This window comes from Ostrea edulis, chromosome 6 (genome assembly GCF_947568905.1).
Source record: "Ostrea edulis chromosome 6, xbOstEdul1.1, whole genome shotgun sequence".
Lineage (NCBI taxonomy): Eukaryota > Metazoa > Mollusca > Bivalvia > Ostreida > Ostreidae > Ostrea > Ostrea edulis.
The window spans coordinates 29560875-29587956 of NC_079169.1; the positions used below are offsets into that span (position 1 = coordinate 29560875).

The 27082-nt window shown below is 36.2% G+C and overlaps 1 protein-coding gene across 2 annotated transcripts in view; it reads left to right on the top strand.

Moving 5' to 3' along the window:
- Positions 1-5329, top strand: part of LOC125648284 (uncharacterized) — a 40700-nt gene extending 35371 nt beyond the window's left edge. For both annotated transcript variants that reach the window (XM_056142338.1, XM_048875260.2), the window contains one exon: positions 4306-5329. In XM_056142338.1, coding sequence (XP_055998313.1) covers positions 4306-4982 — 677 coding nt within the window. In that variant the 3' untranslated portion in view covers positions 4983-5329. The remainder of the gene's footprint in view (positions 1-4305) is intronic.
- The last annotated feature ends 21753 nt before the right edge of the window (positions 5330-27082 follow it).

The window sequence follows — 27082 nt, forward strand, 5'->3', positions numbered from 1 at the left end:
GAGAGAGAGAGAGAGAGAGAGAGAAAGAGAGAGAGAGAGAGAGAACTATTTCCAGTGTTTAATTCCGTCCAAGTTATGATACATTTAATACCAAACCTTCCAATAGTAATCTGTAAATCAATAATGAATAACAGACACCTGGAAACAAACGCACGATGAAACCATATGATAATATAGATATATTCGGGTAACATTGTTTTCAAACAAGGGCGAGGCAGGGTAACGTTGACTTCACAATTGATTGAAAATTTTCGACAAGCAAAAGCAAACATGCAACTATAACAAAACCCCAAAAGCCCCAAATCCTAAATCGTGGGGGAGGAAGGGGTGGGGTGGGGGAGGAAGGGAAGAGGTTGGTCCTACAATTCAATTCATTGGTTCCTTAAATATTACTAATAAGTTAATATTACTATACCAAAGGGGGCCACTTTCAGATCAAACTTTACTTATAATTATAACCAACTTGGCACGCAATGATAACAGAAAAAGTATATTGTAAGGGGAAAAGGACAGTCCCCTTCTCTTTCAGATTGAATCACTCACGTACGTAAGAAAACAGATTTCAACAGAAACATTACATTAGAGATACGGATTCGATATAATTAATGTTCCGTTCATTGACACCAGATGCACAAATTGTTGTCCGCAGTGTGAAAGGATTACAAGTTAATAATAGCATGACTTGGTTGCACATGTAATTTCTGGCATATTCATTATGTTTTTTGTCGTGGGAAATATTGATAAAAAGTAATAACGAAGAATTGCTGACTTGCTACATGTAAAGACATCCTTAACTTGATCTAAAGATGTTGATGACTGCGAAACATCACATACTGCATACATAGATATAAAAAATGACTAAGGATTTTGTACAGTCATATCATTGACAGTAATTATACTTAATTTTTACAAAAATTCCTTAACTGGCACTTAATTACAATCAGAAATAATAAATGTTCTATTTATTCCTTATAATGACGCAATCACTTGAGGATCCCAGCGTGTTGTGTGTCCCCTGTATTCAGGGGAAATAACTCGTGTTGCACTGTGAGAAACGTATCCCATTGTCTATGAAAGTGACACCACAACACAAAATCACGTTATTTAGTTCATTCAATTGTATTGTATACATGTATATCGACAGAGGAATAAAAACATACTCATTCAAAGTTTTTGGAATATTAATTAGCATTCATGATTGGTTTTCCTACAAATACTTGTTGAATATCTTCAGGGTTATTTGAACTAACACTAGTGTTTTGTTTACTTACATTCGATCAATGAAACTATGTGGAATATTGATTGGTTGATTGGATCTTGTTTAACGTCTCGCTCGAGAATTTTTCACACATATGGAGACGTCACCAAGACCGGTGAAGGTACAGGGGCTAAGCCCGTTTTGGGCCCGAACTCTGTGATACCATAAATATAGAAAGGGGTCTAACTCTGACACAGATAAAAAACTAACCACTCGCTTCAAATGCCTAAAAAATCTTAAACTAGGTAAGCTATGCGTAATTTGTCGTTTTCTTTGCATAGATTAATGTTTTAACTACTTGCATGTCAAATTTCAAGTCACTGGTTCTTAAAATAACAAAGATATACGTCATCGTTCTCTCGATTTCACTTGTTTATTTTTACTAGGACATTTACCGGTCCAGGTCACGGAGTCGTTTCTCGCCTATGACAGCAGCGAAATTCAGACTAGTATGGAAGATTTTGGATCTGTCAATTAAAATTTCACATCAATTATACGCTACTTACTTCCTCATACTTTAATAACGTTCTTTGTGTAGACGTTACACGACTTATTTTTCCTCAGCAGCATCAACTGTTGACAAGATCTGCCATTTTAATGAATACACTAAATACCCGAAACTTTAAAGAAGTTTGTTATTTTAAGAACCAGTGACTTGAAATTGGGCATGCAAGTAGTTAAAACATTAATCTATGCAAGGAAAACGACAAACTACGCATAACTGACCTAGTTTAAGATTTTTTAGGCATTTGAAGCGAGTGGTTAGTTTTTTATCTGTGTCAGAGTTAGACCCCTTTCTATATTTATGGTATCACAGAGTTCGGACCCAAAATGGGCTTATCCCCTGTGGTTTTAACGACTTAGGTCTGTCGCCTATGTGGAATACACATCATACAATGGGACTATCTCAATAGACATCAGAAGGGTATGTAGTTTTGTAAGTAGCACTATTATCTAAAGTCGTCTTTCATCAAGTGAAACTGAACAGCAAGGCCTTCTACGTTGGAGTAGCGTCCTAACCGGAACTTCGTGGGTTCGATTCAAATCTAAATGCGTAAAAAATATATTGTGATTGCTCTTTTGCCAGACGCCAGGTGTTTAGAAATATGGGTTGCGGGTCTTTTAGATGAAAAATCGTATATTTGTATATAGCAAATTTAATTGCAACAATGATAAATTTGACAGGAATGAACTTAATTTCATAGGATGATCATAGGTTGTTCATGAGCTGGTTCAAAGTATGATATACGGTCATCTTTAATGTGTTAAATTTCAAATATTGATGACGTCCCAGTTTTAATCAATGACCTTTGCACACGCTCCCGAATGTTCAAAACTGTATCGTATGTGGCGTACTGAAGATGGCTGGAAGTGACACGAACTATCAATCATTCAATGTATTGTTTCTATTCGACCATGACATTCACACACGACATGTATTTCAAGCTTTCCTGAAATTGACTGTCGTTTTAATTGTGCAATCCATTTTGTCTTGAGTGGGTACATGTGTACACGTAGTACCCCCCCTCTCTCTCTCGCTCTCTCTATCTCTCTCTCTGACAATACGGATATCCTTTGCCTGTTATATTAAACATCCTACTTCCTGTCCCATTTCATTCCATTGACTGTATAATCCGGATTTACTGGTAGCTGGAATCGGTTATGGACTACGAAAAAGAACATACACTGTTCGCTTGAATGCTTCTTGATTTGTCATGCAAACAGATTTAAATTTCATTTGTGACATATGAAGACGTCTTGATATTTAGGTCAGATAAAAGAAAAGTCGCACCGTTACTTCTTGGCCAGTCCCGATTTCTTTATTCAATTTGTAATATTGTGAGAGTCTCTGAAATGGAAGAGTATTTTAAGTGCCGGGACACCATTAGCCAATGAGAGAATTTGTCTTCAAAGGGAATGTTTCAAATGTTTTTGTTATTTCACGTTCTGTTCAGTGGTTTCTCACACAAGAAGTCTGAGACGTCACCAGCTGTAGAGAAGATAACACAAATGTTGTTGCATGCCCCTACCGTGGCATGTGATCTCCGTTTTTCAGGACCCGTTACTTTCACTTTCAATGCCGGCTCTTGATGAGGAAACCCTACTTTTACCTATGTTAAACTTCTCAGTTTGATACAGTGCCGTGATCGACAATCGAACCCTGAATTTCCCGATTGCAAGCTCCTTAGCTACTAGACAACCGCGAGCGGTCATGTATATTTCTTTTTTGTTGTATAGGAAATATGTGTATAACCCCTATACGGAGGTAAATAGAAAACACCACTACTCTTAGATCAGTAATGATATTTTTATTCCACACTGTAATATTTTACAATTTTACAACATAGTTTGGAGACATCTCTATAACAACCAATCAGGCCTTAATTTAGTCTGCATTCATCCAACCGTGACGGAAACTAATGCCTCCGTAAACAGAACTGCACTTAAAATCATCAAACCAATTAGACAGAACAAGGAATAAAATCAACTTTGAAGAGGTTAAGATGTAACAAATCAACACCGATCAGAGATCTGATATAATCGCCATAATTTCATATGATAGTTATTAACCGAGAGACTGCGTGATTGATTTGCTATTATGCTGTTAATGTATTTTCGATGGACAAAGCATCATTCAGAAACCTGAAAATTGATCCGAATGCAAGAGTATGGGTGAAGTATAATGGAGACGTCTATGTTAGAATCACGAAAGAAATACCTGAATTCTCCACTCTGCTATTGATGACACATTTATTTTGTAATCAATTCTATTTTGAGATATAAATGTTTTGAAACATACATCATTGCTAATTGGACGGATCGTACTTCAAATTCTCACCAGATGGACCTCAACTATATTGGGAAGGGTTTCATAAAACTGCAATTTTGTATTATAAATAAAAAATATACGCCATCAATTCACAGTACAAAAGGCCTTTGTTCTTCGTATAAATGTGATTTGATTCAATGCATGCAATTCGGACTGCAAAATTGTTCTAGATCATACTATTTTTACAAATTCATGATGTTATCAAAATCTTTTATAGGTGATGATATTATCGATGACATTCCAAAAACAAAACGATCCGTTCGATCATGTAAAGGACACCCCAACGTTCTTCAGTGTATCCGGGCGTATTTCTCAAACAGATTCAGACTCATGCACCGAGCTGTGAAAGATCCAGTCGATCTGCGTAACATTGGGAAACGCGCAAATAGTTATTCGGACTCTGATGAAAAGGCACAGCCACGGTTGGATCAGCTGAATAGCTTGTATGATGGTTTGATTAAGAAGGCAGCAAGTGATTTTCGAAGTATTGGCAAGAAGAGCGCAGCTGCTGATTTTAGAAGTATTGGTCGACGAAGTCTTGGTGCCGATTTTAGAAATATTGGTAAAAGGTTCTATGCTGCGGATTGGAGAAATATCGGGAAAAGACTTCCTGCTGACTTCCGAAATATTGGCAAAAGGGGTTATGCAACTGATTTTAGGAGTATGGGCAAACGGGGTTTCAATGCAGATTTTAGAAATATTGGTAAAAGAAGTTATGCAGCTGATTTCCGAAGTATCGGGAAACGACTCGGAGTTGAGTTTCGGAACATCGGGAAAAGGATGGCATCGATTAAAGATAATGATATGGACTTCCGGGCTCTGACCTCATTGTGTCCAGACCCGACTACGCTCGTGGAATGTGCGGACAGCATTGCAGCCAACACGTACATATGATGACCAATATCATCTACATTGAAATAAATAATACCAAGGATTGTTTCCTCTTACGATGTTTGACAGCTTAAATTGGGCGGACATCTGTTTTACATATTTTAAATTAACTCCACATATACTACATGCCTCATCAATCCAGAAATATCTTGAGATAACGGCAACGAGTCCAAGTTCTGTGTTCAATTCGTAATGCTCTGAATCCTTCTTGTATTACATACGTAATGTAAAGTATTTTTGAATTTCTAATTTTCTTTGTTTAAATTTCTCTTAATACTTTGTACGAGGGTTTTTCCTGAAACTTCGTCTGTGAAGAAATCAGGTGTGAGGTATTAAAGATATTTACTAAATGCCTAGAATTAACTTATTTTATACATAATATTCAATAAGAATTATCTCCCCATACTAAGAATGAGAAAGAAAAATTTCATCATATGCATACTTATTATTTTTTAAAAAATATAAATCATAATAAAGAGTAATTTGATGCATTTTTCCACCAAGAACTTTCTTGTAAAATCTTCATTTCTATGTCAAAATCATTTATTTTCCATGGGGTTCAATGCTAAATTATTTGATAATATCTTTAATGTACATGTACACTGTATACGTTTTTTTTCTTTCAAAATTTCATTTTCTTTGTTTATATCCTTTAATATAAAATCAGGCATTTTGGTATCTCGTTTTCCTCTATAAGTAAATGGCTTTTGGCTAATTATGTATTATACCTTCACGAGATAGTGCACGTGGGCTCACGGCATGACCAGCCAATGGGATGCTCACTCCTCTTAACACCGGATCCCGTATCTGGTGTTTCCAGGGGGTCTTTGTTTGCCCTATTCTCAATTTCGTATTCTTTGTAGGATTTATGGTATTGATAACTTCGTTATCTTCACTTTTTCATGAAGAAGTACATTACGTTGAATAAAATCGTTTTGAAGTCGTAAAGAAGCTAAACAAAACTTAAAACAGAGGAGTTCAATGACGTTTTACGTTTACAAGCAATTGAAGTACACAACACCAACATCGACTCTATTTCTTAATTTTACTCATGTTGAGGTGAAATCCAAAAGATGTACGATAAACAGAGCACAGCTTTAGATGAACAATTCCGAATTTTCCGTAATTTACTGATTAATTGATGACGTAAATGTATGGAGTTTGCCTCGCAAAAAAGCAACAACAACAACAAATAAAAAAAACCAACCAACCAAAAAAAAAAAAAACAACACACACACACACACACACACACCTAAACTGAGGTAAATTTACTTCATGTCAGAATGACGATGACCACGGGATGCCATTATCTTTATGAATTTTGAATTTGTAAATTAAAAAGTTACTACGTTTAATTACATTGAGATTAAGTTGAAAGCAAAATACCCAGCAGTAAGAAATTTTTTAAATATATATAGCATGCTAAATTGTGTTATGAAAATATCTATACTAAAATGATATAGAGAACTGTATCTCTGTGTATTCTAGGGTTAGAGTGTATCGCTTGAACATTGAAATTTAATTATCACATTAGTCTAAAAGTTTGTTTAGCAGAAAAATATACGTCATCGATACAAGTATTACAAAACACCACGAAGGCAGAAATAAAAAGTTGCGGTAACTTATTGGCTAGAGCATCGAGAGATTGTGGGTCCGAGCCTCTGTCGTGCGTTCACATTCACCGCGTCAAGCTTCACACACAAAAATAGGTAGTGATTGTTTCTTTGCCAAACGCTCAACATTTGAAAGTGGGAATCACAGGCCTTTCAGGATGATGCCTTAAAATCGATCCAAGGTTCCGTGCAGAAATGAAGCGAAGGGAGGGAGGGGTCGTGACCCCTACATGTATGACAACGCCATCTACAAATCACCAAAGATATAATATTTGATGACGGACAAGAAAGAAGCGTGAGGCGATTAAATTTCGAGAGCCATCCGTGAATACGAACAGACGAGAGGGAACTGGAAAGCATAGGTGGAGATTTGCGGTCTTTGTACGCTGTTGATAATGCTGATTAGCCGGTGTATCCTTAAAACGTATTGCAATTCGAAATATATTCTTTACTCCAGAATATTTAGTCAGCAGGTAAACTGGGTGCATTGTTAGTAACCTTGCAATCTTAGTCTGGAGGATATGTAGAGAAATTATGTTCGTCTGCCTCTCTTCTATCATTTCATTCCACTTTGTGTCTACACTAGACTTTGAAATGAGAAAGTAATTATGTACAGTCTTACCTATCACAGAGGTTGCGTAAAGTCAGATAACGTGTTATACAATACCGGTATAGGGACCCATCATTGACTACCTTTAGCATAGCCATAACTCGGAAACTAGCTTATCTAAACTTAGTGAACGTTGTAAGTACTGCAAATGAACATTTATTAATATCACAAGAGCTTTTACTCGCATTCAAACCATGCCGATTTCATTATATTTACACAGAATGAATAGTAAAAATAATAAAAGGTGGTCAATCTCATAAATCCAAAATCGAGAGTATGACAAACACGGAACGGTCCCCTGAAAACACCAGAATCGGGATCAGGTACCTAGGGGGTGTAAGCATCAAACAAGGTCAAAACAAGAGGAATGTTTTTTTCAGAACTTTCTGGAGAGATATTAGAAGTTAGTAATGAGAAATCATGACCTTGGACCATGGTCATTTGGCCAAAATGAAGACTTATCAAACATTACAAGTAATGACCAATACTTTGGACAAAAAGAAAACAACCTGGTAACATCCAGTATCTTAAAGATGCACGCATATATCATCAACATAAAACATTGCTTAGGTGTTTACTGTGTTATCCGTAGGTGAGTGTTAAGGTCCATAAATCTTTTTAAACATACACTTTACACACGCACAGAGGGAGACCCTTGCAATTGGCTTATGTAACGCAACAAAGAACAGACATGATTGAGATCGGTAAAGTTGGCTACTAGTAACCAGCTACTAGTAACTGGCTACTTAAAAAGAGAAAAGTTGGCTACTAGTAGCCAGCTACTTGAACCAGGAAAAGTTAGCTACTAGTAGCCAGTTACTAGTAGCCAGCTACTAAAAGTATGAAAAGTTAGCTACTCGTAGCCAGCTACTACAAAATATAAAAGTTATAATTACTGAGTGATAGCTCGCTACCAGATAAAAGTTAATGAGTTTGAAAATTATTATCTACAGATTTATTTCTAAAGAGGACGAGGAGTCGTATGAAATTTCATGCTCAATTATCCCCAATTACATAACATTGCAATGCAAAATACGAATAAACTTTTTCAACTGAGTGTTTACTTTAAAAGTGATACGGATTGAATTCAGACCTTCAATCATTTGATATACCATCCATTTTGAGATATCTGCTACTTTTACAATTTGATTCGAGTTACCCTGAAATTTCAACATAAGTGTGAATACCGTAAGAAACTTTATGTTTGACTTTATGTTTGTATTAGATATCTGACGAATTTACGACTATACATATGGCAAGAAGTGATAGATGGTGTTTTGGTACTCCACGAATTTTCAGATATCGCTCTTTAGGAAATCAGTTACTTATACATTTTGATTATCGGTACAATGAAATTTCAAGATCCGTGTGAATACCTTAAGGAACTCCGTGTTTATATCATAAATTTAACTAACTTACAACGATACGTATGGCAAGTAGTGATATTGGGTATCGTGATATGTCATCAATTTTCAGATATCACGCTTAAGGAAGTCAGCTACATGTACCTTTTGATGGCAGGTAAACTGAAATTTCAAGTTTTTCGCAAATATCTTGAGGAACTCTGAGTTTGTATTAGATATCTGACGAATTTACAATTATCAAAGTGAAGAAGAGTGATATTAGGTATCTTGACATGCCATAAATTTCCAGATATCACGCTTAAGGAAGTCAGCTACTTATACCTTTTGATTCCTGGTATCCTGAAATTTCACGTTTTTCATAAATATCTTAAAGAACCCTGTGCTTGCATTAGATATCTGACGAGTTTACAACTATCCATGTGAAGTGGAGTGGTACTAGGTATCTTGATATGCCATTCATTTTGAGATACCACGCTTAAGGAAGTCAACTACTTATACCTTTTGATTGCAGGTAACCTGAAAATTAAACTTTTTAGAAAATATATTAAGGAACTCCGTCTTTGTTTGAAATATCTGATTAATTTACCAATGCACATATGACAAAATCTGATACTAGGTATTTTGATATGCCATCATTTTTCAGATATCACTCTTAAGGAAGTCAGCTACATATACCTTTTGATTGTAGGTAAACTGAAATTTCAAGTTTTTCGCAAATATCTTAAGGAACTCTGTATTTGTATTAGATATCTGACTAATTTAAAACTACCCACGTGAAGTGGTGTGATATTAGATATCTTGATATGCCAACAATTTTCGGATATCATACTTAACGAAGTCAGCTACTTATACCTTTTGATTCCAGGTAACCTGAAATTTCAAGTTTTCCGTAGATATCTTAAAGAACGCCTTGTTTGTATTAGATATCTGACTAATTTATAACTATCCATGTGAAGTGGAATGGTATTAGGTATCTTGACATGCCATCAATTTTCAGATATCACCCTTAAGGAAGTCAGCTACTTATACCTTTTGATTGCAGGTAACATGAAATTTCAAGTTTTCTACCAATATTTTAAGGAACTCTGGGTTTGTATTAGATATCTGACGAATTTACAATTATCAAAGTGAAGAAGAGTGATATTAGGTATCTTGACATGCCATAAATTTCCAGATATCACGCTTAAGGAAGTCAGCTACTTATACCTTTTGATTCCTGGTATCCTGAAATTTCAAGTTTTTCATAAATATCTTAAAGAACCCTGTGCTTGTATTAGATATCTGACGAGTTTACAACTATCCATGTGAAGTGGAGTGGTACTAGGTATCTTGATATGCCATTCATTTTGAGATACCACGCTTAAGGAAGTCAACTACTTATACCTTTTGATTGCAAGTAACCTGAAAATTAAACTTTTTAGAAAATATATTAAGGAACTCCGTCTTTGTTTGAAATATCTGATTAATTTACCAATGCACATATGACAAAATCTGATACTAGGTATCTTGATATGCCATCATTTTTCAGATATCACTCTTAAGGAAGTCAGCTACATATACCTTTTGATGGCAGGTAAACTGAAATTTCAAGTTTTTCGCAAATATCTTAAGGAACTCTGTATTTGTATTAGATATCTGACTAATTTACAACTACCCACGTGAAGTGGTGTGATATTAGATATCTTGATATGCCAACAATTTTCGGATATCATACTTAACAAAGTCAGCTACTTATACCTTTTGATTCCAGGTAACCTGAAATTTCAAGTTTTCCGTAGATATCTTAAAGAACGCCTTGTTTGTATTAGATATCTGACTAATTTATAACTATCCATGTGAAGTGGAATGGTATTAGGTATCTTGATATGCCATCAATTTTCAGATATCATCCTTAAGGAAGTCAGCTACTTATACCTTTTGATTCCTGGTATCCTGAAATTTCAAGTTTTTCATAAATATCTTAAAGAACCCTGTGCTTGTATTAGATATCTGACGAGTTTACAACTATCCATGTGAAGTGGAGTGGTACTAGGTATCTTGATATGCCATCAATTTTCAGATATCACCCTTAAGGAAGTCAGCTACTTATACCTTTTGATTGCAGGTAACCTGAAATTTCAAGTTTTTCATAAATTTCTCAAAGAACTCTGTGTTTGTACTAGACATCTGACTAATTTACAATTAACCACGTGAAGAAGACTGATATTAGGTGTCTTGATATACCATCAATTTTTAGATATCACGCTTAAGGAAGTCAGCTACTTATACCTTTTGATTGCAGGTAAACTCAAATTTCAAGTTTTTCATAAATATCTTAAAGAACTCTGTATTTGTATTAGATATCTGACTAATTTACAACTATACACGTGAAGAGGTGTGATATTAGGTATATTCATATGCCAACAATTTTGAGATATCACGCTTAAGGAAGTCGGCTACTTATACTTTTTGATTGCAGGTAACCTAAAATTTCAAGTTTTCCGTAGATATCTTAAGGAACTCTGCGTTTATATTCGATATCTGACCAAGTTCCAACTATCCACGTGAAGAGGAGTGATATTAGGGATCTTGATATGCCATCAATTTTCAGATATAACCCTTAAGGAAGTCAGCTACTTATACCTTTTGACTCCTCGACACCTAAAATTTCAACTTTTTCATAAATATCTTAAGTAACTCTGCTTTTGTATTAGATATCTGACTAACTTACAACTATGCACATGAAGAGGAGTGATATTAGGTATCTTGATATACAATTAATTTTCAGATATCACCCTTAAGGAAGTCAGCTACTTGTACATTTTGATTGCAGGTAAACTGAAATTTCAAGTGTTTAGTAAATATTTTGAGGATTTCCGTTTTTGTTTTAGATATCTGATTAATTTACCAATGCACATATGACAGGGAGTTATATTAAGTATCTTGATATGCCTTCAATTTTGAGATATCACGCTTAATGAAGTCAGCTACTTGTACATTTTGATTGCACGTAACCTGAAATTTCAAGTTTTTAGAAAATATTTTAAGGAGCTCCGTGTTTGTTTTAGATATTTGATTAATTTACCAATGCACACATGACAAGATGTGATATTAGGTATTTTGATATGACATCAATTTTCTAATATCACGTTTAAGGAAGTCAGCTACTTATACCATTTGATTCTAGGTAGACTGAAATTTCAAGTTTTCCGTACATATCTTAAGGAACTCTGCGTTTATATTAGATATATCACTAATTTACCATCTCACATATGACAAGGAGTGATATTAAGTATCTTATTATGATATCAATTTTCAGATATCACGCTTAAGGAAGTTAGCTACTTAGACCTTTTGATTCCTGGTTACCTGAAATTTCAAATGTTTTGTAGATATATTTTAAGGAACTGTGTGTTTGTATTAGATATCAGACTAATTATCTACTTTCAACCTGAAGAGGAGTGGTATTAGGTATCTTGAAATGCAATCAATTGTCAGATAGATATGTTAGATACTTGACTAATTTATCTTTGCCGATATTACAGAGCTTTATATTAATTGTAAACTACTATCTACGTGAAGAGGTATGATAATAGGTATCAAGATACCTAATATCACTCTTCTTCACGTGGGTGGTTGTAAGTTAGTCAGATATCTAATACAAACGCAGAGATCCTCAAGATATTTACGGAAAACTTCAAATTTCAGGTTACTTAGAATCAAAAAGTATAAGTAGCTAACTTCCTCAAGGGTGATATTTGAAAATTGATGGCATATAAAGATACCTAATACCACTCCACTTCATATGGATAGTTGTAAATTAGTCAGATATCTAATACAAACAAGGCGTTCTTTAAGATATTTATGAAAAACCTGAAATTTCAGGTTACCTGTAATCAAAAGGTATAAGTAGCTGACTTCCTTAAGGGTGATATCTCAAAATTGATGGCATATCAAGATATCTAATACCATTCCACTTCACATGGATAGTTGTAAATTTGTCAGATATCTAATACAAACAAGGAGTTCTTTAAGATATTTATGAAAAACTTGAAATTTCAGGTTACCAGGAATCAAAAGGTATAAGTAGCTGACTTCCTTAAGCGTGATATTTAGAAATTTATGGCATATCAAGATACCTAGTACCACTCCACTTCACATGGACAGTTGTAAACTAGTCAGATATCTAAAACAAACACAGAGTTCTTTAAGATATTTATGAAAAACGTGAAATTTCAGGATACCAGGAATCAAAAGGTATAAGTAGCTGACTTCCTAAAGCGTGATATCTGGAAATTTATGGCATGTCAAGATACCTAATATCACTCTTCTTCACTTTGATAATTGTAAATTCGTCAGATATCTAATACAAACCCAGAGTTCCTTAAAATATTGGTAGAAAACTTGAAATTTCATGTTACCTGCAATCAAAAGGTATAAGTAGCTGACTTCCTTAAGGGTGATATCTGAAAATTGATGGCATGTCAAGATACCTAATACCATTCCACTTCACATGGATAGTTATAAATTAGTCAGATATCTAATACAAACAAGGCGTTCTTTAAGATATCTACGGAAAACTTGAAATTTCAGGTTACCTGGAATCAAAAGGTATAAGTAGCTGACTTCGTTAAGTATGATATCCGAAAATTGTTGGCATATCAAGATATCTAATATCACACCACTTCACGTGGGTAGTTTTAAATTAGTCAGATATCTAATACAAATACAGAGTTCCTTAAGATATTTGCGAAAAACTTGAAATTTCAGTTTACCTACAATCAAAAGGTATATGTAGCTGACTTCCTTAAGAGTGATATCTGAAAAATGATGGCATATCAAAATACCTAGTATCAGATTTTGTCATATGTGCATTGGTAAATTAATCAGATATTTCAAACAAAGACGGAGTTCCTTAATATATTTTCTAAAAAGTTTAATTTTCAGGTTACCTGCAATCAAAAGGTATAAGTAGTTGACTTCCTTAAGCGTGGTATCTCAAAATGAATGGCATATCAAGATACCTAGTACCACTCCACTTCACATGGATAGTTGTAAACTCGTCAGATATCTAATGCAAGCACAGGGTTCTTTAAGATATTTATGAAAAACGTGAAATTTCAGGATACCAGGAATCAAAAGGTATAAGTAGCTGACTTCCTTAAGCGTGATATCTGGAAATTTATGGCATGTCAAGATACCTAATATCACTCTTCTTCACTTTGATAATTGTAAATTCGTCAGATATCTAATACAAACTCAGAGTTCCTCAAGATATTTGCGAAAAACTTGAAATTTCAGTTTACCTGCCATCAAAAGGTACATGTAGCTGACTTCCTTAAGCGTGATATCTGAAAATTGATGACATATCACGATACCCAATATCACTACTTGCCATACGTATCGTTGTAAGTTAGTTAAATTTATGATATAAACACGGAGTTCCTTAAGGTATTCACACGGATCTTGAAATTTCATTGTACCGATAATCAAAATGTATAAGTAACTGATTTCCTAAAGAGCGATATCTGAAAATTCGTGGAGTACCAAAACACCATCTATCACTTCTTGCCATATGTATAGTCGTAAATTCGTCAGATATCTAATACAAACATAAAGTCAAACATAAAGTTTCTTACGGTATTCACACTTATGTTGAAATTTCAGGGTAACTCGAATCAAATTGTAAAAGTAGCAGATATCTCAAAATGGATGGTATATCAAATGATTGAAGGTCTGAATTCAATCCGTATCACTTTTAAAGTAAACACTCAGTTGAAAAAGTTTATTCGTATTTTGCATTGCAATGTTATGTAATTGGGGATAATTGAGCATGAAATTTCATACGACTCCTCGTCCTCTTTAGAAATAAATCTGATAGATAATAATTTTCAAACTCATTAACTTTTATCTGGTAGCGAGCTATCACTCAGTAATTATAACTTTTATATTTTGTAGTAGCTGGCTACGAGTAGCTAACTTTTCATACTTTTAGTAGCTGGCTACTAGTAACTGGCTACTAGTAGCTAACTTTTCCTGGTTCAAGTAGCTGGCTACTAGTAGCCAACTTTTCTCTTTTTAAGTAGCCAGTTACTAGTAGCTGGTTACTAGTAGCCAACTTTACCGATCTCATGATTGTTGCATACAGGGGTATTTTGCCCCAATGTTATTTTTGCCCCTTTGTCTTCGATGCTAGTGAAATTCTAATTCGTAACCCTCTCTTAACACAACTGTATATGGGGGAATTGACAACAGGGCGAAACCGGTTGCGAGTTTAGGAGTAAAATAACCCTGTATATTCATACGTTAATGTGCAAAGCACAGATAAATTGATTATAAATGGATACTCACTTCCGTCCCAACCCGTGGTTGACTAGCGACCTGCGGAGGAATCAAATCTCCTAACAGAGTGTAACTAACTAGACCGCTCGAACATCTACCGGTAGGCGATTAAAAACTTGCTTTCGATGACAATGAAATTCTCACCACACTATCATCTGACGTAACTGTGAGAGGAACATACACGATACTGTCTTTGAAATATATTATAAAGCACAGAGATTGCAATGAATTCTTGAATAAACATACTTGCCCTAAGTGAAGAAATGTTAATATAAATGGCAGAGATATTCACTATAAATGGTCACCCACTTCAGCACCTACTCAGGGTTGATTGAACTCGCGACTTGGGGAACGAAGCGTTGCGCGCTAGACCATCTTGGCTAGTCAAAAAATCAGAACACTTGCTTTCGATGACGATGAAATTCTCGCCACAGTGGGCGAGGTAATTTTAAAGACGATACATAGATGGCATATCACCGCTTCGACTCAAAATCCTACACAAACAAAAGCGTCAGGATTCCGCTGCAAATCACATTTTAAAATTGAACTCATGACTGTCAGTTCTAAGGCGTAATAAAGATATTATCATATATGCATACAGCTCATTATATCAATATTTCTTATCATTGTTTCAAGGAAGTGCAGATATCGAACAATACGTGTAATTGGCTCAACAAGGGTATACGGATATGTAGTTCTGTATATAGCTTATTTTTTCACACGTAATAGATTAATGCGCAATGATAAACATGTTTTCTATAAGGGTTGTAAAATTAAGGCAAAGAATTTGTCATGCAACTTTGAACTCGGAAGGTGTAGATTGGTTAGAAGGAACGATTTATTTGTATACCCTAGTTGAACCCATTGACCAATCTCATAATCCAGTTTGTCCTTAACAGAAAAATTAAGATTTGACAAAAACGTTAACATAATTACTAGCATATTGTAATTTTTCTATAAAGACTCATCCAGTATACATGTATTTAAAACCACCTACTAAATGACACCTATATGACTAGGCTAAGTAAATAAACCAATGTTAAATTATACTAAAAAATGCTATTGATTATTTTTGAAATGCCAATAAATTCCATCTGTATTTCTTGTCTTCTGGGCAAAGTTTAGTGCCGTCCTTAGATCTTGAGATTTATTTCTCATTAAAACAAACAATGAATAATTACATTGATCTGAATCATTCGTTTAATCTTCATAGTATCACGGAAATATCAGAATGTCGACTGGTACAATCCCCTTTCTCGTAACAAGAAGATGATCTGTAATTCGCCAAACATCTATTCTACTTTTTTATACTCGTTACGTGCCATTGAAGGTTTGATTGTTTGATTTACCATCTTGTGGGAAGTTTTAAACAACAAAATGTTTTACCTCTGACTACATACTGGGTAAATGCGGTCAGTCGTCTTCCCAAGAATCAACAGTCAACCAAATGTCATATTCCTTGGCGCATGTTTAGGGATGTACCCAAACAATTATTAAAATTAATAAATGCTTGATGGTTTTAAAACGTTAACTTTATCACAATTTCTATTACATCCAAAATACAAAAAAGAATAAATCTGTTTTTTATCATAATTTATTTTTTTAAATCACCTGAGTAAACTCAGGTGACCCATTGTAATCAGTCTACGTCCGTCGTCATCGCGCATTAACAACTGTACATTTTAACTTCTTTATAATAACCATTCCAATTCTTTTCAAAAAAATTATATGAAGCATCTTTAGGACAAGTGGAACATAATTTGTAGATTTCAGGACCCCAGCACCCCTGGGACCATGCAAAAAGTGACAATTTTTACAAACTCTTATGCTCAGCCTCTACAACCGCACACGTGTAAGAAAACTAAGTGCATCGTGATGTAGAGCAGGAAGTCTTCTACCAAAATTGTAAATTTCATGACCCCCCTGTTAGAGGTTGACTCCAGGGCCAGAACCAAACTTGGCATGTAGTGTTTATGTGTAAAACACTTAAGTAACATTTTCTCTAGTGCTATTGCTACTAAGTTGAAACTAATGGATATTTAGAAAGTGCAGGTAGCCCTTTGTCAAAATTGTAAATTTGATGATCCCAGGGGTAGGAATTTCGATATCAGGGAGGGACCAAAATGGTCAATTCTGAAGTGTGTGAAAAATTGAACATTTCTAACTTCTTGGTAACTACCATTCCAATTTCTTTCAAATTCGTATCAAGCATCTTTGTGAGAAGGGGGACAGAAAATGTAAATTTCAGGACTCCTGCACCCTTTGGGCTTGGATAAAAACTGCCAAAAATGCACCAATTTTCGACATTCTTCTGTACAGCTGCATATATAGATCCATGTGATATGTGATATAAAGCAAGAAGGCCTCTACCAAAATTGTAAATTTCATGATCCTTTTTGTAGAGGTTCTGACATCAGGGTCACGGGTCAAACTTGCTATATATAGTGTATATGTGCATGTGAAGGATATCTGCTTTAATGTTATTGGTACTAAATTGAAACTAAATAATTATTTAGCAGGTGTAGGAAGTCCTTTATTAAATTTGTAAATTTCATGATCCGGGTGTAAGAATTTGGTTTGAGGGTGGAGTCAAAATTATTATTAGTGATCGTTGTCTTTATGATTTGAAGGGCTTCTTTAAGTTTGCCGATACAGTATAAAAACTGATTGTACATTGGTACATCTTAAGGTGTAGATTACCCCTATTGACTTTGAGGTCACATTATCAAAGGTCAATCCACTCTGGACATAGAAAGATATCGTCCACTCAATATCTTGAGAACCCTTTGCGTGACAGACATCGAACGTAGTAAAAAGGTACATCTTAACGAGTACATGACCTCAACTAATTTTGAGTTCACATGGTCAAATATCAATACGCAAGTTCCGAGTTACCCAAAAAGTTATTTCCCTTTGTCGAACTCTTTCGCATTTTATGACGTATGCTGGGTACACAATGCATACATTATATCGTAGACTGGCATTGTACATACCGATTACGTACGATTAATGTAATAAAAGCGTAACTTTTGTTTATATCAATAACTGGTACGCATATTCTGGCCATATCAAGCATAATCTGTTTGAATAAGATCATCAAATTGGCTATTGAATCATTATTCGTTTCCTCTTCTACATGAATGACGCTTTTATCAAAGAAAGATGGCTATTAACAATATTTGTTTCAGCCATTTTGTTATTCAATACTCAAAAACTCACTAAAGTTGCCTTTTCCCTGAGATAGGATGGTCTCAGAAACTCTGGATATCATCTTTTAAGAAATAATACAACGATAGTAATTAGCAAATGTACCCACTGTCATCATATTTTACGTCATAATTTACGGAAGAGTTCGACAAAGGGAAATAACTCTTGGGGAACTCGGAACTTCCGTATTGGACTAGTCTCCTATATTTTAAAAATCATTTGCTAGATTGATACCACACTTGTACATCCTAAGAACTACATGACCCCTATTTATGTGTTGAGGTCACATGATCAAAGGTCAATCCACTCTGGATATAGGCATATATTGTCATTGTGTATAGCCTTTTCAATTTTGCACCACAGGGGATACATGTTTTGAAACAATTCTTGTTCTTATGCATTTTCAATAAGTTATACTGAAACAAGAAACGATTTTAGTTAATCAAAAATTGTTAATTTGATCAATTTGATTAAGTTTATACTGGGAATGAATTTAATTCTAAGTTGTTCATTTTCCCTCTTTTTAACATGCTCCCAGATATCTTGTTTCAATTTCTACACACCTTTTGGTTACTGGTTTGGGTGAATTGTTAAGAATTGGGATATTTTCCTTTGGATACATCATCCATCATAGGCCAAAAGAATCTGTTGCGACCAACCCTATACACTGTCTAGACTTCAAGTTCTTTACCCTCATAAACTTACAAGGCTTGGATAACCTTTGACATCATACTTCGTATCACAGTACTTTGAAATTAGATTCTTGTCCACCTCAACAATATTACGAAGCTCCACCAGGGTCGTATGTGAGCTTACCATGTACACTTTCTCACTGCTTGTTGTGAGTAAAGATTGTGCAGCTTACGTCTGAAATAAAATATATCAATTCTAATAGGAAAAAGTTAGTTTGTTGATGAATATCAAATAATTCCATCTGGCAGATATTTGCAAGAAAGCTAAGAGTTTAATAATTAAATCAAACTAAACCAGTTGGAAAAAACCCCAAAACAATACGTGTCTGGTCTGAAGCCCTGACGAAGGGCTGGGTGGGCACAAAAGCCAGACAAAGGGCTATGGATGATGATTCCTCTTCTTGGAACACAATTATCTACGTAACAAAATATGAACAGATTGATCTTCATTTGAATATCAATTGTAATTTATTGATACTATAACAGAGGAAAATATATACTTTTAAAAATTTATTAATTCCTTTTGTTCGCATGCAAACTATTACAGATATATTAATCAAAATTATCCCTACAAGAAGCGAATTAGTAGCGACTGGCTTTAGTCAGACTTAAATTTCTGTACAATGCAATGGTTATATCGTGGTCACAACACGATATTTACGCGCGAGCTACACTCGCATGCCTTGGCGACTGACGTCATAAATTCAAATCAGGATCGAAATGCGAATTTTTTTTTAGCTACGGGGGTTTTCATGGATAACAAGTTGAGTATTTTTTACCTTTGCATGCCTAGTCATCTAGATTCAATTAATACCCGGGTGCAGTGACCTAGACTAGAAACTCTTATATCTGTTTCTGTGGTAATCAAAGTCTTAAGCTGATTTACCAAGTATATACATAGCCGCTAGCAGATACGGGATTTCGGTCAATTCTTTCCAATAAGCAATATTCATTACCCCAAACCAAAAGCTAGAGATCTGTATTATTCGATGTTCATTTACCGATTTATGTAGGTACATGTATGCAAGGTGAAGATAACGAACAGTGGTCAATCTCATAACTCCTACAAGCAATACAAAATAGATAGTTGGGCAAACACGGACTCCTGGACACACCAGAGGTGGGATCAGGTGCCTAGGTGGAGTAAGCATCCCCTGTTGACCGGTCACACCAGCCGTGAGCCCTATATCCTGATCAGGTAAACGGAGTTATCCGCAGTCAAAATCAGTGTGCCAAGAACAGCTTAACAATCGGTATGAAACACGTCAGACAGCATTTGACCCAATGTGAGGTTGTATTGACGAACTAGATCGTTATAATGACCATAGAATTTGCGAAATGCTGACGTCAATCGAGACTGTTGAAATCCCTGTACCATCAACTTGCTTGTCAGTAGCTTACCTCGATTTAAAAACTGACTATACTCAGAACAAGCTCTTGCATATCGAATCAGTTGAGATATATAAACACCATATGCAGGTGATAATGGAATATTGCTACACAAATATGGGAAGTTGACGATGGAGAAGCTGAAATCATCCCGTTTGTATATGATTTAAATGAGTTGAATTTTCATTGAGGGAATCATTGCACAAGGCGGTCAACTGTCATGCCACGCAAACGACAGACAACAGACCAACCACCGAAAAGGGGGAGACGGCCAAGCCTTGCCACCGCCTGATTCACAACCTGCCAAGGGTAAAAGTCAACAATCTACGGAGACACCACAGTACCCTTCTCATTCCCAGTTAAGTTTACCGGCCCCGCTGCAGGGTGCAGAGGACCAACAAAATTGCAGATTCCACAGCAGCATATACATGTACAGACAATTTCACTTCCCCCACAGCAGAGTCCACCAGGGGTACAGCAGCCAGCAGAAGCTAATGATGTTGTACCTATGCAATCAGTGCATAATTTAGGCATGCATATTAGCGAGTCAGTTAGGCACAATATAGTGCAAAGGAAATTTATCGAACTTCAATCTCTCATTCCATCTATTGGGGGTCATGGTGCTAATACAAGTCAAAGGAATTTGGTACTCACTAGTGCAGGGGAGATAATCACCAAAGAGGCTACAAAAAAGATTGACTCCATTGATAAATGGACCGATGCAATGCTAATATTTGCATCAATATATCTGGCCTCGCACCCTTCTAAATCATCTGAGTTACTAAAGTACATCCATACAGTAAGGCTAGGGGCAGCAAGAGGGGCAGTAAGTTGGTTTGATTATGACACCCAATACAGACTTCGCAAGGCCATCAATCCAGTCAGCTCCTGGGGGAAGTCGATACAGAATTATGGCTACTTTATATGTCACCTAAGCCCTACATTCCATCACAAACAACAAAAAGGTGCTTCGACTACAACTTCAAGGGCATTTGCACAAAAATGCAATGCCATTATTCTCATTCGTGCACTCGTTGTAGTGGCCTGCACCCGCAAGTTAATTGCAATCCAAATAAGCCCCAGTTCTACACACCTCATGGACAAAAATCGGGTCAATCATATTTTCGTCGCTAGAAATTGATACTGTTGACATGATGGTACGGGTTCCAACTGCAAAGTGCTTAGAACTTAGTCTATTGCTAAAACAACTTGTAAGCAGAAAGCGGGTAACGGTACGACAATTAGAGTCATTGTTAGGGAAGCTCAATTTCTGTACTAAAGCTATTGCACCAGGTAGGGCTTCTGTTAGACGAATGCATGATGCAACCATTGGTGTGCGGCAGCCACACCACTCGGTGAAATTGAATCAAGAAAGGAAGGAAGATATGCACTTATGGTTAAGATTTTTGCAAGAGTTTAACGGGAAAGTACTTTTGTGAGTCGGAGTGGTCTTCCAACTTGGTGCTAGACTTGTTTACAGACAGCTCAGGTGCTAAGGATCTTGGCTGTGGGGCATACTTTCAAGGGGAATGGTGCTACTTTCCTTGGCCTTCGGGTTGGGATAGATCATACATCCTTTCAGACATGACAACACTTGAGTTGATCCCAGGGGTATTAGCCATAAGACTATGGGGGAGAAATCTTGAAAATAGGAAATTACTGTTTCACATTGATAACCAGGCACTGGTCACGATTCTCAACAAGCAAACATCCAAATCAAAGAGAGTGATGAGTTTGCTCCGTCCTTTCATAAAAAAAATTATGTTGAACAACGTGTTGTTCAGGGCAGTATACATAAATACAAAATATAATGAAATTCCTGATTCAATATCTCGTAAACAGTGGTAACGCTTCCACCAGGTCGCGCCTCATGCACAGACCTCACCATTGAGCGTTCTAGACAGTTTCCAGTCTCTCATCTCCAAGCTAAAGTAGGCAAACTTCTTCATGTAGCCCTCTCTTGAAATACGCACAAGGTATACCAAACTGGTCTCCAGACTTATTATAGTTTCTGCAGTTGACATGGTCATAATTCCCCATGGCCGCCCTCTCTCGATTCAGTAGTTCAGTTTGTAGCATACTTGTCACTTAATGGTCTTACCAATATGCAACGGTGCGTTCCTACCTAGCAGGTTTATCCCACTTTGTAAAATTGCATGGCTATCAACATCCAACCAACCAATTCCTGGTAACTAAGTTATTGCAAGGTCTAAAACGTATTGCCCATACGCAGGATTGCAGATTGCCCATTACAAAGCAACTTTTGCAAGATATTATAGCAATACTGCCCATTGTATGCACAAACAACTGTGAAACACTATTGTTTCTGCTGCCTTCACTACTGCCTGTCATGGGTTCTTGAGAGTTAGTGAAGTAGTTGTATCACACAAAAACAATCAAAGGGTCTTACTGAGGGAAAATCTACATATTGATCATATCAATTCATGTCTGCAGCTCGAAGTAAAATTTTCCAAAACTGACCAAGCTGGCAGGGAAACAACTTTACACATCCAAAGCACAGGTGATATTGCATGCCCTTACAAAATTCTCACAAAGTTCTTGATGATGAGGCCAAATCATAAAGGTCCACTTTTTGTCATTTTTGTGGTTCCCCTGTTACTAGGTATCAATTTACATCTGTCTTGGAAACGGCAATATCAGCTGTCAAATTGGATACAAAAGCCTATAAATCTCATTCCTTTAGAATAGGGGCCAGCACGGAATTGGCAGTTTAGAGGGTTTCCACCCAGTGTTATACAATCCTCAGGAAGATGGGTATCAAATTGTTATAAAACTTATATACGCATACCAACATTTTAAAATCAGTATCATGTAATTTCAGATGAACAGTTCATTTGGATGTTTGGGTCGTCTATCATAAAACGTGCACATGTAGAGTCATTACATAGGCCTGTTGGGACCAATCTCAATTTAGAAAGAATAAAAGTTTCATTGTGGTGGAAGGGTTATGGAGGACTCGAATTGATCAAAGCGATTAACAAGATAAAGATCGTACGGCAAGTAGGCTCTTCCCCTACCGCCTTGTTAATCCACTGTGGCGGTAACGACTTGGGTAAAACTTCTGTGAGAAAATTAAGATTGGCAATAAATCAATTGATTCATTATCTAAGACAAGAATTTTGTAATGCACACATCATATTGTCTCTTGTTTTGCCCAGAATTGCCTGGCGATACACACAAAACACAAAAGCTATGGAGAATGCTAGAAAACGAATTAATTCCTTTATTCAGAGTAGAGTGTGTGAGGTTGAGAGTTCCATCATTCACTACCCTGACATATCCGACCATCCTCAATTATTTCAATATGATGGGGTACATTTATCGCAATTGGGCAATCAAATATTCTTGAATACCTTGCAAGGTGGGCTGGAATCTATCATGCAATTCAAGGCCCGAGTTTACCCTCCACTATAAGTTTTCCCACACGTAACCTGACGGGGCACGACTGCCACTCTTACCCCCACCCAATCGGTGGCGGAGACCCAACTGAAAGGGCTTTGGTACAAAGCTCTTGCAGTTGAATCTTTTGGCCCAACGAGCGGCTTATTATGTACATGTGAAAAATATGACGTTTGATTTGAAAATTCGGCCTTGATTTCTGCTCCTCCCAAGCTTAAGGCCATGTTTGTTAGATGTGTTTGAATCTCAACCTTGACCTCTGCATCTCCCAGGGTCAAGGTCATATGTTGAATTTGTTTCTGAATTTGACCTTGACCTCTGCATCTCCCAGGGTCAAGGTCATCCCTAATTGATGTTGACTTTGATATGATGCTTTTGGGGCTTGCCATTTGTGTGAGGCAGACCACAATTTGAACTTGATTTGTTTGCTTTAATCAGCCGTGCCCTTTATCGCCAAATAAAATATATAAACACGTATTACTTGAGTCTGTTTGCACTCTCTGAGATAATATGGCATCTATGTGATACGCATGTTCACATAGGATGCTGTAATCGAAGGCTGCAAACCATTTGAGTTGTCTTTCATTGCTCTCCAATTACTTCCCTTGGGCATATATAAATTAAGTGCCCCGGAATAAATCAACCTTTTCCATTTATAACTGCTACACACAGGTTGGTGTTCTCCTATTTCACAAGAATTTGTATTTAATATCTGAATTTTCAAAACCAAAACCCACCCACCCTGAATTGTTCTGTTGTCTTTGCTTTTTCTTCTGAAACCAGGATACTGCTTGTGCTTGCATTATCTTTCAGGTTACACTCTCCCAAATAAATGTCGGTGCGGCTGATACAGAAACAATGACTTTGGTGTGACGGATGAGCACATTGCCCAACGAGCGGCTTATTATGTACATGTGAAAAATATGACATTTGATTTGAAAATTCGGCCTTGATTTCTGCTCTTCCCAGGCTTAAGGCCATGTTTGTTTGATGTGTTTGAATCTCGACCTTGACCTCTGCATCCCCCAGGGTCAAGGTCATCCCTAATTGATGTTGACTTTGATATGATGCTTTTGGGATTGCCATTTGTGTGAGGCAGCCCACAATTTGAATTTAATTGGTTTGCTTTTGATACTTTAATCAGCCGTGCCCTTTATCACCAAATACAATATACAAACACGTATTGCTTGTGTCTGTTTGCACTCTCTGAGATAACAAATATATGTCAGTTGACCACTTTATGATATTGCAATACCATCTGCAGGACCCTTTCCGTAACCGGCTTCGAGAAACTTCCAAGTCGCCAATTTTAAGCCAATGTCAAATATCTTACTTGCTAACAAAAAAGGTTCAGTTTGTTCCTGTATTGGATGAAATATAATACTTCTTTGAGACAATCAGATACCGGAAAAAATGTATTGGATGGTAGGGTTGACACTCATGAAATATAATATTTGTGCTTCTTTGAGACAATCAGATACCGCAAAGAATGATATGGTAAATGCATGATATGAATTTCACTTCTATATTTTAGAACAATCTATTTATGCCATCAACTCATCAGACGATAGATCGCCACTGAGGTTTTGGCTTTGCAGCTCGCAGGATATCTTTGTTAATTTCACCCAATAGTTTTTGTAGGGAACCGTAATCGGTTTCCTTTGACATGATGTTCCCTTTTTTGGAAACAATTTTACCATCAACTGTCTGTTGCAATTAAAAAGCTCAGACGAAATAGAAGTAAATTTATAGTAGATACAAGGTGTATCCTAAAACTTAAATATGATGTAATACAAGACTGGATTTTTTTGTGATGAAGAGTGTTGCTTATGGTGACGGCATCTAATGGTTTGTTTCTAAATTTAAATATAAGGAACGGGCGGTATGATAGTCATCCGTAACTCGAGAAGGTGAAGATTACTGGCAGTGACTAATCTCATAACTCCTCATAAGGACTACAAAATTAAGAGTAGGACATATACGGACTACTGGACCTACCAGAGGTGGGATCAGGTGCCTAGGAAAAGTAAGTACTATCGACTGGTCACACCCGCCGTGATCCCTAGAACGGTTATCTCGATCGTGTAAACAGAGTAATCCGTAGTCAAAGTCAGTCTTAATCTGTCATAATATCCATATATCAATGAGACCCCCAATTCCACCAAGTCATACTCATTCCTGCATCAACGGTTGATTATCTATAAATAAACAAGAATCGTTGTTATTCCAAATGCTCTACTTCCGGAAACTATGGTGGAGGCGTCCACCTTTCCATCCCCACATCTTGCAGCAATGAGCGTTCTCTTTTCACTAATATAGTTAACTAGATATACATGTACTACTGTTTTAAGAAGGGGGAACCAGGAAGAAAAGGGGGCATCCACCTCCATTGATACGTTCTTGATAATTATTTTTGTGTAGATTTGAGTAAGCTGATTTACACAAACATTGTTTATTCTAAATATTGAACCACACGTGAGTAAACAGATTTCAACACGAAAATTACATCAGAGATAATTATCATGTTCCGTTTATTGACACCTAATGGACATATTTTTATGCGCAGTGTGAAATGAATACAAGTTAATGATTGCATGCGTTCGTCGCAAATGCAATTTCTTGGATATATATATATTCTGTTTTGGTCGTCGAAAATATTAATAAAAAGTAATAATGAACAATTGCTGTTATCCTAAAAACATTCTTAACCTAATTTAAAGATGTTGAGGAATGCGAAAAATCACACAAGGGACAAATAGATATAATATATGATTAAAATTGTAGTCAAATCAGTTGTCAGTAATCGCACTTCATTTTTACACAAATTCCATAACTGATACTTGATTACAATCAGAAATAGGAAGCTCTCTATCAATTCCTTATGATGACGCAATGGATAGATGACTGCAACGTGTTGTGCGCCCCCTGTATTCAAAGGGAAATAACTCAAGCTGCAGTGTGAAAAATATATTCCATCACGAGCCTTCCAAACACAATATGTTGACAAGCTTATCAGCTGCCACCAAACCATATTTCTCATATAATCTATCCAATTCTTTTGTCATTTCTGGTTTACTAAACACAGAGGGAAAGATGATGCGCAATTTTGTGTTAATGCAAGGTGAAGATAACGAACAGTGATCAATCTCATAACTCCTACAAGCAATACAAAATAGATAGTTGGGCAAACACGGACCCCTGGACACATCAGAGGTGGGATCAGGTGCTTAGGAGGAATAAGCATCCCCTGTTGACCGGTCACACCTGCCGTGAGCCCTATATCCTGATCAGGTAAACGGAGTTATCCGCAGTCAAAATCAGTGTGCCAAGAACGGCTTAACAATCGGTATGAAACACGTCAGACAGCATTTGACCCAATGTGAGGTTGTATTGACGAACTAGATCGTTAATGTGTCTAATACGTGATATTGATATTTTTCTTATACTTTTTATCCATTCTGACAAAGTACCAAGTTCTTTTCAATAA